Source organism: Phascolarctos cinereus, unplaced genomic scaffold (assembly GCF_003287225.1).
Source record: "Phascolarctos cinereus isolate Bilbo 61053 unplaced genomic scaffold, phaCin_HiC Scaffold_5;HRSCAF=322, whole genome shotgun sequence".
Lineage (NCBI taxonomy): Eukaryota > Metazoa > Chordata > Mammalia > Diprotodontia > Phascolarctidae > Phascolarctos > Phascolarctos cinereus.
In genome coordinates, this window is record NW_027555958.1 from 300964681 (window position 1) to 300983284 (window position 18604).

Sequence of the window (18604 nt, forward strand, 5' to 3'; positions counted from 1 at the left end):
GAGGTCCTCAGAGATGCCAAAATACTCACAGCGGTACTTTTTGTGATAGCAAGAATTGGAAACAAAGTAAATGTCCACTGATTGAGGAATGGCTAAGTGAATTGTGTACTGAAATATTACTGTGCTTTAAAAAATGACAAATATGATGAATACAGAGAAGCATGGAAAGATATCTTTGAACTGATGCAGAGTAAAGTAAGCAGAGCCAATAAAACAAAATACACAATGACTACAACAATGAAAATGGAAAGAACTACCACACACACACACAAAAAGAGTGAATGTGACAATTATATAGAACAAGCATGACACAAAAGAAGAGATATGAAAAGATACCCCCTGCTAATTCCTTTGTAGAGGTGGGAGGTGCACAAATGCTGTACATTCCACATTTTTTCAAACTTTTTCAATGTATTGATCAGTTATGCTGATTTTTTTCCTCTTCTTTTTACCTGTTATAACAGATGGCTATATGGGAGGAAGTAGGGCAAGGATACTGGGGGAAATTATGATGACACAAAAAGAACAAAATATATCAACAAAAACTTATTTTAAAAATATATTGTAGCAAGCCTTTAAAAATCACATATAACTATGAATAGAAGGATGGGGAAGTGTTCATGACCAAACAAGAGATAAAAGAGTTCACAGGAGGTAAAGTATAAAACTTTGGTTACATAAAATTAAAAAGTTTTTGTACAAACAAAACCAATGCAGCTAAAGTTAGAAGAGAAGCAGGTAAATGGTAGAGGTGGAAGGGGAGATCTTTGTAGCAAATTTCTCTGATAAACATTTCATTTACAAGTTATATAGGAAACTGATTCAATTCATAAGCATAAGAGCCATTCCACAATTGATAAATGGTCAAAGACAGTTTCCAGAGGAAGAACTCTAAGCTATCAATAGCCATATGAAATAATAATTAGAAAAATGTAAATTAAAACAACTCTGAGACTCTGCATCACACCCAAAATACTGGCTAAATTGGGGGCAGCTAGGGTGGCGCAGTGGATAGAGCACTGGCTCTGGATTCAGGAGGACCTGAGTTCAAATTTGGCCTCAGACATATAACACTTACTAGCTGTGTGACCCTGGGCAAGTCACTTAACCCCATTGCCTTGCCAAAAAAATAAAATAAAATAAAATAAAAATAACAAGATAACAAAACATTGGCTAAATTATGAGGGAAAAAAAAGGAAAATGACAAATCCTGGAGGGTACAGGGGAAAACAGGTACATTAATACAAATCAGGTGTGGCAGTGAACTGGTCCAATCATTCTAGAAAGCAATTTAGAAGTGTAGCACCCCTCCCCCCCAAAAAAGCTAGTAAGAGCCCTTGACTTAGCAATACTGTCTATCCTCCAAAGATATCAGAAAAAGAGGAAGAGGACTCATATAGATAAAAACAGTTATGGCAGCTTTTTGTGGTATCAAAAAATTATAAGCTACTATAGCAGTCATCTATTGGGGAATGGCTGAACAAGTATGGTATATGAATGTGATGACATATTGTGTTGCAGGAGATAATGAAAGACATGTTTTCAGAGAAACTTGGTAAGTCTCATGTAAACTGATACAGAATGAAGTGAGCAGAATCAGGAGAATAATTTATACAATAATAACAATAGTATAAAGACAAACATCTTTGAAAGATTTGGGAACTCTGATCAACACAATGTCCAACCACAATTCTAAAGGACTCATGATGACATGTGCTGCCCACCTTCTGATAGAGAAATGGACTTAAAGTGTGTTTGAGACTTTTTTTGGATGTGGCCAACATGGGAACTTCTTTTGCTTAACTATATGTGTTTATTATAGGGTTTTGAGCAGGAGGAAGGACAGAGAGAATTTGGTACACAAAATAAAACTGAATTAAAATGTTGGGGAGAAAGGGAGGTGGGGCTGACAATAGGCAGATATTTATTTGAAAATAAAATTTAATTTAAAAAACACATGTAAAAGAAAATTATACTTCTCTGATCAATTAGTGATAAGACTCCTTCAAGGAAACATGATGAACTGACAAGCATACTAGACTTAGAATCAAGAGAGACCAGGGTTCAAATTATGTCTCTATCACTGACCAACCAAGTGACCTTGGCCAAATAATTTCCCCTTCTCTGAGCTTCAGTTTCTTCATGTGTAAAATTCATAACACTTGTAGTACCAACCTGAGACTTGTTCTGAAGAGCAAATGAGAAAATGTTTGCAAAGCCCTCTATAAAGCCTTAAGGTGTTATGTGACAACAAAAGCTAACATTTATATAGCGCTTAAGGTTTGAAAAGGATTTTACACAGGTTTATATAGACATAAAGGTCATCTACTACTATCATAAAGCATCTAGAATTACATTGATATTTAAGCATGATTAAATAATTAAGTAGAGCACAAAAAATGAAAAATTACTCAGCTTCTACCAATCAATAAGTGCTAACCTATTGACCACCTTCCTAGTTTCAAAGCACTAGAACTGACACTATATCCTGAAGAAGGATAATATATGCGACTCACTTTTGCTTCTCAAGCCTATTGCCTAACACTTGTTGAATTTTGTAGTTTTTACAAATTAAAAAGTTAACCTGGAAGCAAAGGCATAGGAAAGTAAAACACAGCAATCCAAGAACAAGACAACAAAGTTAACATATGAGCCAGCATATTTGCTAGAATATATACAAGAGTAAATGAGGTCATGGAAAAAAGCATATCTACTAAAGTATATTCTGTAGAGCAAGTCAGTATGTGCTTAAATATTGAATGAAATCCTTGATTTGTAAAAACTCTTAAGTTCTAAATTCTATAGTCATATAACTGTATATTAGAAGTTTGAAGATATCTGTTCTAAAAAGTTCTAAAAAGCCCTCCTTCTCATTCCTGAAATGATTAAATTTGCAATGTATACTTAAAATGCATAGGAATAGATGATAATACAAATCCAATATGATAGAATATAAGTCCTATTTTATGTAACTGGCTTATAATGTAAGAAGGCACACAAATTGCAATATTTAATTCAATAAACATTTATCAAGTATTTACTATGTTCAAGACACTGCCCAAGGGGCTAGGGCTACAAAAACAAACACTAAACAGCCCCTGCCTTCAAGAGCTTATACTCTACTATGGAGAATACAACGTGTATATGAATAAGCAAATACCAAGTATATACAAAGTAATCTTAAGAGATTAAAGCACTAATAACTAAAGGGGGCAAGTTGAGTCAAGGCTTCATGTAGAAGGTGGCACCTGATCCATGCTATGAAGGAGTCTAGGGATTCCAAAAGGCAGATGCAAGAAAGGAGGGTATTTCAGGAATGGCACAGGGATAAGAGATGTAATGTTTGTGCATGGTAAAACAGAAAGCAGGTCAATTTGAATACAAAAGTGAGCATGGAGAGGACAGCAATACAAAATAAGACTGGAAAGATTAAAGGGAGCTTGATTATGTATTGTTTTAAACGACAGACCAAGAATTTTTTGTTTTTATTTAGAAGAAGGAGCCATTGAAGATTATGAGTAGGAGGGATGTGTGACACAGTCACTGTGTTTTAGGAATACCTATGTACTACTTGCAGCCAAGATGGCAGAGCAGAGGCAGCAACTTAGCCAAACTTTTCAACATTTCCCTCTAAACAACTTCAAAATAATGCCTCAGACCATATTCTGGAGCAGCATAGTCAACAAATGTCTAGGTCCAGCCCAAGACAACTATGACACCAGGGTAGGGGCAGGCCTGGAGTGCAACTGGTTGTGACAACAGTCCCGATGGGCTATAGAAGCAGCTGTGATAGCTGCAGTAGTAGCCTTGGGACCTCTTAGCCCAGAAACAATAAGGGAGTTGGACAACTGGTCAGAAAGATTACAGAGAACCCAGAACTGAAATTGGGCACAAGATGGAAACTGGCAACTATATTGCCCATACACAGTTCTGAGTTACAGTTCCAGGACTGAAAGGAGGTCTTATAGTAGGCCACAAGAGAGCGGGGTCCCTAGTCATAGTTCCAGGGCCAAGAGGAACACTAGAGTTTTACAGCTACAGTGCAGCAGGGGATGGCCCCTCCTGAGTAATGACCAGAGCTCAGACCAGGAGAGTAGTGTCCATACCTCTCCCTGGATCACACTACCTTGGAAATAACAAAAACTTGCAGATCCCTAGAACTAGCTCTGAAAAATAGCAGTGTGAGGGGCAGCTAGGTGGCGCAGCGGATAGAGCTCTGGCCTTGAAGTTAGGAGGACATGAGTTCAAATCCAGTCTCAGACACATGACACTTACTAGCTGTGTGACCCTGGGCAAGTCACTTAATCCCAATTGCCTCACCAAAAAATAAATAAATAAGTAAATAAATAAAAATAGCAGTGTGTAAAAAACCTGAAACTTGGGAAGGCACTTCTCTACCCCGAGGTGAGCAAAGCCCAACTTTAACATAAAAATTCAAAGGCAGAAAATTACTATGGTGGCAGGGAAGACCAAGACACAAACTCAGAAGAAGACAACAACATGAAAACAGCTAAGCAAAGCCTCAAAGGAAAAAAAAAGGAAAATGGAAGAGTTAAAGAAAGAGATTAGAGTGGTAGAAGGAAATTGGGAAAAGCACTATGTTTGTGCTACTTAAGTAAGCCAATCTTAGATTTATATATATATATAAAGGGGGTTTCTTGTTGCCAGGGAAAACTTTCATGCAGTCACTTATTCATTATCTGTCAACTATTAAAACATTTTTTTCAAAGATTTACAGTTTGTTATGATGCAAGAAATATGTGTTCTCTTAGTGATTTGCTAAATGCTTCTTTGGTATTAAGAGAATTAATAATGGTTAATTGACAATATGAGGAACAATTTCACCTCACCTGGATATAAATGTATATAGCACGATGAACATACTCTTCAGAAAGCAATGGTCCCTATTAACCTTTTATAAATAAATTTCCAATGTATTACAAACCTTCAATATTCAAGCATGCATCCTATTCAATTCATAAAGATGTTATTTTAAGGGTTCCCCCTCCAGCCTTTGAACTCTACTAGACAATCAAGTTAATATTAACTCTTCATTCTTCTAAATTAAATTAAAATTTAACTCTTCATTACATTCTCGATAACAGGTAACTTCTGAATGGATAATAAAGATCCACTGGAAGCAAAACAACCAATTAAAAAAATTCCTGTGCCAGAAACTGTGGGAGGGAGCAGGATTGGCTGTCATGATGATAAAAAACTCATGCAACTTATTTGGGGGTTTAATTCAACAGTTATCTTGGTATCACAACCATATTCTCAACTGTTGAGCTCCAAGCACTTTCACTACAAGATACCAAAATCTGAAAGAGAACACTTTTCCGTCCTTTCATGGCTTAAGGACAATAACTTTAAAGACAGAAAACCTGATGATACCTGTGAACACAGGCTGCTCCTGTGAATTTCTCAGCTCCACAGTTGATTGGGTATCTAAAAAGACAGCAGAGATTGTATATATTAGCAACACAGATCTAAACTGTTTTCAAGTAGTGTTTCGGCAATCCCAAATCTAGTAAGGACAAGGATAAAGTACTATTTTGGAAAGCCCCTTTTCCATCCGCAAAATGGTTATATAAATTCTACTCAAAAGAGCTCCTTATTTTCTCTACCATTCCCTAAGAGGAACATTTTGATGCCAGGATCACTGAAAAATTAAGCTTCCCCCAAGAATCACAAACAGGAGACTCAGTGGTATCAGTTACAATGTAGAAACAACATTCTACAAGAACAGAATTTTCAAGATTCCCTGTGTCTTAAATCTGATCCTTAATTTTGGAGTTGTTTCATGTTAGCTTTCAAACACTGGCTGCAAAACATAAAGGGAAATTAATTTATGAAAGATGAAAGGTCAATTATAAAACTTTAGCCTTATACCAAAGTGATTCCTAGCAAAAAGAAAAAAAATGCTCAAAAGAACATCTGAGTAACATTTATGGGAAACATTTTTTGGTAACTACACAGCAATATGGAGCCTGATTTGGTGATCTATCTAGAGACAAAACGTCCTGGACTCTGAACCATAGTTCCACTAACACTGATTTTTTAAAAATATTTTAATTTAAAGTTTTAAGTTCCAAATTCCATTCTTCTCTCCCTCCCTCCCTCCCCTCCTGAACACTGACATTTTTTGTTTTGTTTTGCAAGGCAATCGGAGTTAAGTGACTTGCCCAGGGTCACAAAGCTTATGAGTATCATGTGTCTGAGGCCGCATTTGAACTCAGGTCTCCCTGACTCCAGGGCAGGTGCTCTATTCACTGTGCCACCTACCTGCCCCCCTTTTTATATAGCTTTCCTTTTATTTTCGGGCAAAGCAATTGGGGTTAAGTGACTTGCCCAGTCACACAGCTAGTCAGTATCACGTGTCTGAGGCCGCATTTGAATTCAGGTCCTCCTGACTCCAGATCCAGTGCTCTATCCACTGTGCCACCTAGCTGCCCTGAACATTGACATTTAAACAACTTAAAGCACATTTCTTTTCCCCAAGTATCAAGTAGAGTTGTTTTTGTGTACTATAATCAACACAGAAACAAGTATGATTTTAAAAAGAAACTGGAGATTCTGACCACTTAGCATTTATAATGTAACAAAAGGACAGAAATCCAACTAGGAGTAGCCTTTTTAGGTAATGTAAAATACTTAATGCTTCAGTTTAGATAATTTATTTAAAGAAAATAAAATTAAAACACTATAATCTAGTTCTTGTTTACCTCCTTTTCCCTCTCCTTGCTGCCTCTTGAAATCAGTAGTTTATGTAGGAGAGGGATTACTAACTTGTTAAAATCTATGGATACAGACACTATTTCAGTTTTATTTAACTATTTTAGTTCTTCTAAAATGTACCCTAAAGCAGCTCCTAAAGAGTCTCCATCTGGTGTTATCTACTGAGCTGAGTCTTTTCATGCCCAGGTGATCTACCTGGTACCAAAATGTCTTCCAGAAGAAAAGTGTTCTACAGAATTGAGCAGAAATATTTCCTGGTTTCTGGCAACAATCTTTTTCTAATGAAACCTCAACTTATCTGAAAACAGATGGAAAAACTTTGGATTTTATTAACCTTGTCAAAATGTTAATCGTACCACTTTTACCAGCCCTAAATTACCAAAAGCATACAAGGTGATGCCAATATCAATGAACCATCTAATATTTAAATTTCTCTACTTATCTGTACTGACGCCACTAGAAAGCTATTTTGATACAAGAAAGCTCTGGAAGAGGGCCAAAGAAAAAAAAGAAGTGAATAATCCTTGAAGCTTGCAATTCCATCAAAATTTTTAAAAATGCTGAGTAACAGCAAACATTTGAATAATGGCTATCTTCTAATATTACTTTCCAAACTCCTACAATGTAATGTTAGAATAATCATGTAGAATTATCAATATTTTTCATTATTTAGTCATTCAAAAAGTTTTTTTGAGGACCAAAAACATTTAAGGTACTAAATCAGTCAGACTACTGAACAACATGGCATTTGAGGAGGACCAAAGCACTCCACAAAGTTATTTTATTTGAATAAATTGTCATGTCTTTGCAGCAGGTGAGGAGCATGATGTGAGAAAGTTTCCCAAATAATGCTAAAAATCCTAATGAAACATGGATAACTGAGTCATGTGCACATTTCCAAATATACAGCTGTTGCTATATTGTATATATACACCAGAAAGTTGTGACTTATTAAAGAAATATCATCCTAATGCTGTTTTCCTATAAGCTTAATTAAATTATTATAGGTTTTTCCATTAAGGCTTCACCCCTTGATGCTTACCTTTAAGAGACTATTAAAATGATTCTGAACTTTTGATTAATAGATACAGTAGATTCTAAAGTTCAAATTATTTATCTTGAAGCTTCTAATAACAGCTTACTAACTCAAGGCTTGACATGAATTTCAAACTGTTTTCTACTAGTATTTGCAACCATCAATGTAAAGATCAATGTAAATCTTGGTGATTTTAACAAGTTATCAGTGAGCAGTACAAGTTGTAAGCTTTTTTAATCCTATTAGATTCTACTTTTAATCAACAACGATGTTATAGAAAATATTTCTCCAACTAGAATTTTTGGAGAGAAGCCAGAGTTTTTTCCCTCAGAGATCCTAACTTCAAAATGAAAGAGCATAGCTTATAATTAAATCTAAAAACTTTTGATGGCAGATGTATATAGTTCATTGTGATCTCTTCAGAGTTCCTGTGTAAATGTTTGTTCTTTAGTGCTTCCTCCCTTAAACTACCTTGTTTTCAAAATGGTAGTCATTTCCATTGATTTAACTTCCTTAAATTAGTAAGTTTATTCACAATTCAGATGGATGACAGCATTATTTCTAAATTTTCAAATCATTCTTTAACTCAGGATAGTGCTTAAAAAATTCTGCTCTCAACTTCACAGAACAGATCTCTACTCAGTCTTCTGCTTTCCCAGTAGGAAATGTAGGCACTAATGGAGAACAAAATATCAAATCCTAGAATAGAATCCTATTCTGAATTTGCCAGCTGCCAACAAGGTTGGTGGCTGCCAGCTGCCAACAAGGTCTATCTATTGATATTTCTTTTCATTTTTATAAAAGCAAAATTATCAAATTATTATGCTCTTTTGTTTCTTGGTTGTTTTTTTTTTATCCTAAATTGCTATGGTTAAAAAAAGAAAAGAAAAGAAAGAGGAATTGAAAATGAAGGCAAAGGCTTAGAGAAGAAATGTTCTCCTAAAACCATGGACAACAAATGTTGCTGTGGCCATGAACTGCTAACCACTATTGCTGAGAATACATAAGCAGTGGCCTTTTTTTTTTCCCTTGGTGAGGCAATCGGAGTTAAGTGACTTGCCCAGAGTCACACAGATAGTGAATGCTACGTGGCTGAGGCCACATTTGAACTCAGGTTCTCCTGATTCCAGGGCCAGCTGCCCCAGTGGTCTTTATTACTGTCACATATCCATTATACTTTTAATGCTCTAGTACCACAGGTAAAGCTATATGAAAAGTAAAGCAATACATGTGCCTTACATGAAGTATTGACAAGTTGTTCCTCTACACCAAGGGTTCTTACCTTTTTCTTACCCTTTTTTTATGGAATTTGTGGACAGTCTGGCGAAGCCTAAGAACTCTTTCTCAGAATAATGTTATAAATGTATAAATACAACACATGGGATTACAAAGAAACCAATAATACTGAAATACAGTTAGCAAAATATATTTTTTAAAAACCAAGTTTACAGACTCCAGGTTAAGAATGTTTGCTTAAAATGTGTGAAGAATAAGAATAGAATACTTTCCCCAAAATAATTCAATCATTCATTTAAGATGAATGATTGCAGTTATTCTGAAAATATTCCCAGAAAGAAATTCTATATGGGAGATATGAAATGTACTATTTATTCTCCCTTTTCACAGAAAGTGAAACTGAGATACAAAATATGACTTTACTATCTGGGTTTCTAGTAACATTCCTTCAAAGCTGCCTCTCAAAACTACAACACTTCCAAGATCCCAAATTTTGAAGATTAGACTCTCCAACCACAAATCCTATTCCCTTCACCTCTCCCACTCTCTTCCTCTAAGTCTACTTTTCACCCTCATCTGTCACCACACCCCAAGTTCCTTGGCTCATCCTTTGACCCATCCTCAGTCCAATGTCCCTACTGTTCAGTCATTTTTCAGTTACATCTGACTCTTCATGACCTATTTTGGGGGTTTTCTTGGCAAAGATAGGGGAGTGGTTTGCCATTTTCTTCCCCAGCTCATGTTACAGATGAGGAAACTGAGGCAAACATAGTTAAGTGACTTGCCCAGGATACACAGCTTGTAAGTATTTGAGGCCAAATTTGAACTCAGGTCTTCCTGACTCCAGGCCTGGCACTCTATCTACTGCACTACTTAGCAGTCTCTACTATAGCTTTCCTTTTATTTATACACATGAGCTCCATCTATAGGGGAGTGACCCCAAGGACTGCCACTAAATTATTCCCCTAGAATTCCTTGCACTCCTGACCTTCTACTATTCCAGACCTGGATAATCGTCACCATACAATTACTCTGTTTCCACTTGATTAGTGCCGAGTGTCCAAGAGAAAAATCATTAAGTGAAGCTGATGTTACCCAATATACATTTATGAAAAATAATTTCATCTCAGGTCCTTTCAACTGCTGTATAATATTTCTACTCTATAATGATTGATTCCTTACATCTCAGTCACCATGGAATCTATTCCAGACCTTTTCTTAGTTCTTCAACCCCTTATTTGCACCCTCTCCCTCCACACTTACAATAGATTATTTAGCCTCAAAAGCACAAACCTTCTTAGCATCAGCATCTAGTTTTTCTCTAATTTTTCCCAGTGGTTACACCTTTGATCTTTATTTTTACCCTAGATTTTACTCCTTCCTATCCTCCCCAGAATCTTAGTCTAGGCATCTGTCCCTCCTTTGTTTTTGCATTTTCGAACTCTCCCTCTCCAGTGGTGTCTTTCCATTTGCCTACAGGCTTATATAAATGTCCTTAAATCCTAAAAAATGAAAAGAAAAAGAAAAAAAGCTTTCCCTTGAACTTTCTACCCTACATCTCATCCCATCCTTCTCCTCCTAATGTTAAACTTCTTTTAAAAACTATACATACTCCATGCCTGCACTTCCTTGCTCTTCACTTAACCTCTTGCAATCTAGCTTCAGTCCTGACCACACTAGGCAAAATTGCTCTCTCAAAAACACCAATAACTTCTAATCACCAAATTCAATGGTCTTTTTCAGTCTTCTTCCTCACTAGTCTGTTTACAGCTTTTTAAACAGGTAACCACTCCCACCTTTACTCCCAAATAAGACGTTCTCTCCTCTCATCAAATATCACACTTTCAAGATTCTTCTCCCACTAACATAATGGCTTCTTCTTTCTTTGTTCTCTTCCGAACCTCTTAGCATGGGCAGACTCCAAGGATCCGTCCTTGGTCCTTCTCTTTTCACTCTCTATATTCTGTTCCTTGGCAATCTCATTTACTTTCAGGTGGCTTTGACTACCACCTTCTATGCAAATGACTCCCAAATATATTGCTCTAGTCCCTGACTCTGCTTCTGAGTTCCAGCCCAGAATCTCCAACTGTTTTTGGAACATCTCCACTTGAATGTCCCACTGGCACCTTAAACTCAATGTGTATAAAACTAAGCTTATTATCTTCTCCAAGAAACCTGTTCTTTCTGACTTGACTATTTCTGTCTGTGACACCATTGTTCAACCCAATCTCCCATGGTCAAAAGCCTGGGGTTATCCTTGACTCTTCCTTCATCTTTCGCATCCAGTCAGAAGCCAAGGCCTATCAATTTAAACTCTGCTACATCTCTCCTATCTGTCCTGAGGCAGCAGGATACAAAAGGCAGAATGCTGGATTTAAAGGGAGAGGATCTCAGTTCAAATCTCACCTCAGCTACTTATTACCTATATGAATTTGTTCAAGTTACCTCACTTGTCTGGATCTTCATTGTCTTATGTAATATGAGGTTAGAAAAGATGACTTCTAAGGTTCCCTCAATGATCATGTGAATAATCTTTTAACAGGTTTTTCTGCCTCCCCTCTCTTCAATCCATCTTTCATTTCCCTGACAGAATCTTTATTATACTTAGGTCATTGTTTCATGCCTACAAGAAATGGCATAAAAGATATTATCCAGGAGCTTATGATCCTCTCAACTTCTTTTCTGAGGCAGAATAATAATATAACAAGGAAAGGTTAACAGATAAACAACCCAAGTGGCAATGTTAAAAGAGCCAGGAGAAGGTTTGCATGGCTCCTTTATATAGGATTTAGAGATCAATGTGAACAAGAGCCAAAATCTGTTAGAAAGTGTCAAAGGGTTGCCATGCATTGTAGGAGCCAATACTCACAGCAATGAATCCACAAACCCACTGAAATATTCAGTTATTAAGTATTCGTGGATCTACTCGTATTAATCCTCTCTTGAAAAATCTTCAGTAGATCCCTCTAGATTAAGTTAAAATACTTTGACTTCCAATCTGATACCACCCTATCACCTTTCCAGCCTTATTCTTATGCTCCTTTGCTGCATCCCCTAAAACTGACTACTGAATTCCTTTTCTTGCTTTGAAGTCCAACTCAAGTTACTTTCCCTAATCCCAAATCTGTAATCTCACAGAATAGTTTGTTTTGCAACTTTGTAATATCCTTACTATATAATATTGTGCATTATAGTTATCTCCGTTAGTGAATTATCTCCTTACTAGATTGTAATTAAGTGACTTCTCTAAGGTCACAATGTTACTGTCATGACTAGGAAATAAAAAGCTCCCTTGCATTTCAATGTATGTTTTCTCCGCCACTGTAACATAATTTTTTTTTAGAACTTTAAAGGGTATTTAAAGTTCTTTCTAAACATTAGTATAACCATTATGACAGCAAGCTCCATTAAATGTCATTAAATCCCCCCCCCGCAAATTATATAATTAATCTTTACTTAGGGGCTAGAAGATATAATCAAGATATAACAGATCTATTTCTTCAAGGTCATTAATCAGACTATAGGATCATAAATTTAGAGATGAAAGGCACCTTAGAGGTGATCCAGTCCAATCCCCTGATTTTATGAGCAAACGGAACAGCAGAGGAATGATGTGACTGGCCTAAAGTCACACAGATAGTAAATGTCAGACCCTGGATTCAAACCCGCGTCTCTGACTCCAAATACAGAATTCTTTTCACTTTACTCCCACTGTCTCTTACCATAGCCCAAATAATTCTGGTCCCCTTTTAATAACATTTCCTAGTATTTTTCTCTGCAGGCAGTCTCTAAAGCAATAGTTCTCAAACTTTTTTGTGTGTACTAGAGCCCTCTGGGAGTCTAGTAAAGCCTATTGATCTCATTTCAGAAGAACGTTTTTTTAAAGCATTAAAGAAGATACATGACATTAAAAAGGGAACCAAAAGTAAGTGAAAATAGAGATCTAATTTTTTCCCATCAAAGGTGAGAGACCCCCTGAAATCTATCTACAGACCCATTGGAGGGCCATGCACCCCAGGCCAAGCATCCTTGCTCTAGAGGAAACTACAGATTGTGGGAGACAATGTGCTGCTATTGGTTCATTAAACGGGAAAAAAGTCCAATTCTAGGGTGGCTTGGCAACTTTCACAAATGCCTATCCTGCCCTACTTTTTCCTACCCTAAATTTGTAGGAAAATAAAGATATTATCTTCACACACATATGTATGTATACACATGTGCACATACACATATACAAAATATAACAAAAGTCTTTAGTGCAGTGTTAAGCTATTAAAAAGCTAATATACTTTGTCAATACATGGCACATAACATGCATTATATAAAATATGTATGTGTATCTATACATGCATATAAAAAAACATAATATTGTGTAATATGTGTATATACATCTCATTGGAGAGACAGTATAGCTTAGTGAATAGAAAGCTCAGAACAAGGAAGTCCTGGGTTCAAATCCTGTGTAAGACACATATTGGCAGTGTTACCATGGACAAGTTACTTAATGTCTCATTGTCCTAGGCAGCTCCCTAAATTGCAGAGAAAATGCCAACCTGCATTGGTAGAGGGAACTTCTTTATCCAAGAGTCCCTATATTAATGAAATGACAGGTCCAGTCTTTATCAATTATCTCTATATAATTATCCCTAAATAAAGAAGTTAAGGAGTTTCAATGATATTCAACACATACTTATTGAGGATCCACTATGTGCAAGGAACTATTCTAGGCGGTAAGTAGGAAAAGAATAGGCATTTCACATGTTATGTCTTTGTTTCAAAATGTCTGAACTAAAATAATTTCAATGGTGGAAATGGTAAGATTCCAGGAACAAGTTTTTTATATATTTTTATAACTTTATTGCAACGAGTGCTCCAGTTTTCTCTCATTGTGAAGTGAGAGTAAACAAAAGTATCTTTTGAAAAAAATACCAGCAACAATCGTTTAAAAACTCTAATGAACATTATAACATAATTCTAAATATTTAGACAACTATAGAAGAATATCAATGTTGTGATTAGTGTGCGCAGTCAATTTTCCCACCTTTGAAAAAGGTTTCATATCTCAAAGTTGCTTCATCATTTCTATGCTGCACTAATTTAAGCAATTATAGGAAATTCAATACATATTTGTTATGGGCTTATACAAGGAACTGTGCCAGACAGAGGGAAGGCAAAAGTTATGTCTGTACCAGTTATAAATTGGACAGGCATTACCTTGAGGTTTTCCTCACTAACTTATTCCAACTAAATAACTATTCTCAATGACATTCTAATTCTTACCAATCAAAACTTATGTTCAAGTTGATATTTCAAGTTCCATCTCAATTCTTAACATTTTTTTTACAAACTTGGACCTACTTTTAAAAAATATTTTATTTTTTCCAATTTTTTGTAAAAACAATTTTTATATTCTTTTTTTTGCATTTCAAATTCTATCACTCCCTTCCCTCCCCCCTCATTGAGAAGTCAAGCAATTTTATATAGGCTATACATGTGCAGTCATGAAAAATATATCTCCATATTAGTCATGTGGGGCCTGCAGCTGATTGGACAGAGATGTTGTTACTTTTCCAGAAAAGGAATGGGTTTCTTCAGACCATCAAATATGGCCCAGGGGACTCAGATGATTTTCCAAGTGGTCTGTGGTTATAGCATCTCCCATGTTAGAATACATTTCTGTTTCTCATGCATGATTGAACAATGAGACACTTGTGTATTGATCTACTATTCTAATTAAGAGAAAGAACCATAAACTCATAATTTTAAAATAATTTTAATATAATAAAGCATTCTCAAAGCCAGGAAGACCTGGGTTCAAAGTCCTGCCTGTAACACATACTGGGTTTATGACCAAGAAGGAGTCACTTAACATCTCAGTGTTCTAGGCAACTCTCTAAGACTAAGGTGCAGAAGAGGTGCCCCAACCTGCACTGGTAAAAGGAGTTTCCTCACCTTGGAGTTTTCCATAGTAATGAAATTACAGGTCCTATTCCTATCCTTATCCCATTCCCTATAATAAAGTAGACTTACACACAAAATTAACATAATCAGTCTATTTTTGATGATTCCAAAGTTACCTTACTGAATGGTTACTGTGAACATACTAAATGCATATTAAATATAAGAAATGAGGTGGGTGCCATGTTATACAGTTATAAAATTATACAAAATCTGGTCCCTATACTCGACACTCACAAGTCAGTACAGGAAATCAGGTGTACATAAATCTCTACTACAGCAAGCATTATGTTTTAAGTATCTATGAAAAATAACTAAATGTTTTAGTATTATGGATTGAGGGGTGGGAGCAGAAGGAGTAATTTCCAGCTTGGAGGATAGCGGTCAGAAAAGACATTGCAGATAAAGAAGTATTTGGGTTGGACTTTGAAGGGTCGATAAGATTTTGAAATGGCACAGAGATGAGGAAGAACAATGCCAGAGAATGCAAATAACCCTAAGAAGCCGAAGAGGGATAGAATCTGAAACTTTAAAAAAAAAAAACAACTAATGTAGGAAGGTATAGAAAGATGAGGCTGTAAAGGTATCTTGGGGTCCATCTGTAGAGAACCTTGACTGCTAAACCAAAGAACTGAGGAGCCACTGAAGGTTTTTGTGCATGGGAAGGCAGAATCACAGCAGCACTTTTTTTTTAAAGCAATTGGGGTTAAGTGACTTGCCCAGGGTCACACAGCTAGTAAATGTCAAGTGTTTGGTCTGAGGCCAGATTTGAACTCAGGTCCTCCTGACTTCAGGGCCAGTGCTCTATCCATTAAGCCACCTAGCTGCCCCCAGCATTTTCAAAAGACAGCAAGAGCTTACATTCAAGTTTTAAGGTCTATAAAGTGCTTCCCTCCCAGGCGCTCTGTGAGGTATGTAGGGAAAATATTAGTAACCTGTTTTTCTGATGAGAGCATAAACTGAAAAGTTAAGAGGCTTAACCAGAGTCATATAGCTGGGACAACTGGAATTTGAACCCAACTCTTTTCATACTCTGTAAAAGTCTTACACTCTGCTCTATGATGCTACCTTACCCCATACTAAAAGCAGGATGCCAAATGCTTCAGAAGGTATGAAGTAGGTGATGATAAATCTAAGCATAGGATGACTAGGTCCCTAAACAGAATGATGAGCCTCAGCATGCTTTAGGGTCGTGTTTATGGACATCAGTTATTACTGGTCAGTACTATATAGGTGGCCCAATGGATAGAGTGCTAGGCCTGGAATCAGGAAGATCTGAGTTCAAAACTGGCCTCAGCCATGTATTAGCAGTGTGATCCTGGGCAAGTCACTTCACCCTGTCTGCCTCAGTTTCCTCAAGTGTAGAATGAGCTGGAGAAGGAAATGGCAAACCACTCCAGTATCTTTGCCAAGAAAACTCCAAATGGGGTCATGGAGAGTGAGACACAACTGAAATGACAGAACAGCAACAACAACAAAAAACTATTGTTATAAAGGTGTTAAAGGATGACTCAGTAGACTCAATGTATCCCCAAAATTACCTAGTTGAAATAATTCCTCATATTAACTTTTTTACTCATCATTTGTCTCTGTGTGTGAAATGTTGAAAAATAATTCTGATTATTTGAGTTTATGAATGTGTAGGCTATGACAGCTATACTTCTGGATCTAGAATAATTAATGGCACACATGTATATAGCACTTTAAGATTTACAACGTTTGGGGCAGCTAGGATAGAGTGGGGGGGGGCAGTGGACAGAGCACTGGCCCTGAAGTCAGGAGAACTTGAGTTCAAATCCGGCCCCAGACCAAACACTTGACACTTACTAGCTGTGTGATCCTGGGCAAGTCACTTAACCCCAGCTGCCTTAAAAAAAATTTACAAAGTTTTTGAAATAATTTTAATTTTTATTCATATATTTTGTTTTCACATAGTTTTCATTCACAGATATATTGCTACCCTATACAGACAACCTTCCCTTGTAAAAAAAAATAAGAAGAAAAAGAAAAATCAGTTCTGTGTAAGTAAGTGACACATCAACCTAGTTGGGTTGTATGTGCAATGTTCCAAACCCACAGTTCGCTACTTCTGCAAAGAATGGAAGGTATATGTTCACATCTTTTCTTTGGACCAAGCGTGATCATTATAATTACACAGCTTTCAGCTTCAGGTTTTTTGTTTTTCAATTAACATTGCTATAGTCACTGTCTATATAATTTCCAGGTTCTGCTTACTTTACTATGTATCAGTTCATATAAGTCTTACCTGCTTCTCTGTATTCTTTGCCTTCATTGTTTCTTAGGCACAATAATATTACATTTCATTCATGTACTACAATTTATCTATGCATTTCCCAATTGATGGACATCTACCTTATTTCTAGTTTTTTTTTTTGCTACTATACAAAGTTCTGCCAGAGATGTTTTGATGCAAATGGCATCTTTCTTGGGATCTTTCTATTTTTAACCTCTGTGGGGTACATGACTAGCAGTAGAATATCTGGGTCAAAGGGTATGGCTATTTCGGTCACTTTCTTAGCAAAATTACAAATTGCTTTCCCAAACTGTTAGACCAATTCACAACTCCACCAACAGTGTGTTAATGTGCCTGTCTTCCCATGACCCCTACAAAATCAACTATGGCTCTTTTTTTGGTCATCTTCATCAAAACCTCCGAGTTGCTTTGCTTTTCAATTCTCTTGTTATTAGTGAATTTCGGGCAATCTTTCACATGGTTGTGGTTTGCAATTATTTTTCTCATGACAAGTTTGCAAAGTATTATCATCTTTGTTTTTTATAAGTGAGGGAAAATGGACTCTGAGAGATTAAAGGATGTCAGTATAGATAGGGGGCTGGACCCCAGAGTTAGAAAACGTAGATTCAAATCCTTTTCCAGACTCTTACTATTTGTCTGACAACAAATAAGTCACTTGACACCTCAGGGCCTCAGGCTCCTCCTCTATAAAATAGGGTAGTACAATGAAAAGAGAATTGTCCTGAAGTCAAAGGACCTGGATACAAATTCCACTTGTGACATTAATCATGTAACTGTGGGCAAATCACTTCACTTCTCTGGGCTCCCATTGTCTCATCTGTATGATAAAGAGTTTGGCCTCTAAGGTCCCTTCAATGCTAGAGCTATGAGCCTATGAAAATAATATTTATTATTACTAACTATAACTAATACTATTATACTATATGTTATATATATATATATATTATACAATACTAACTATAACTAATAACTATTACTAATTCTAACTAAGAGGTTATACTAACCTCTTGGGATTGTGGTAAGGAAAGTTCTTTGTAAATGTGAGTAACTATTAATATTGCTGTCAGTCTTTGAGACCAATTCTATTGACTCCCATGTCCAGTCTTCTCTTTCTACTATACTTTCTTTTATTTTCTTTATATTTTTGTTAAAGATTTTGAGTTCCAAATTCTATCCCATCCTCCCTCCCAGAGACAGTAAGCAACCAGATATAGGCTATATATATGCAATTATGTAAAACATTTCCATATTAGTGATTTTGTACAAGAAGACTTGAATAAGAGAAAAAAATGAAAAAAAGAAAGTGAAAAATAGCATGCTTTAGTCTATATTCAATCAACATCAGCTCTTTCTCTGGAGGT

At 36.3% G+C, this 18604-nt stretch overlaps 1 protein-coding gene across 7 annotated transcripts in view; it reads right to left on the reverse strand.

The window, feature by feature from the left end:
• The window catches only part of IKZF3 (IKAROS family zinc finger 3), an 87850-nt gene that overhangs the window by 60338 nt on the left and 8908 nt on the right, over positions 1-18604 (reverse strand). For 6 of the 7 annotated variants that reach the window (XM_078156021.1, XM_020997289.2, XM_020997287.2 and 3 more), the window contains exon 2: positions 5395-5448. The exons of the other annotated variant lie outside the window; for it this stretch is intronic. In XM_078156021.1, coding sequence (XP_078012147.1) covers positions 5395-5448 — 54 coding nt within the window. The remainder of the gene's footprint in view (positions 1-5394; positions 5449-18604) is intronic. 7 annotated transcript variants of the gene reach the window in all.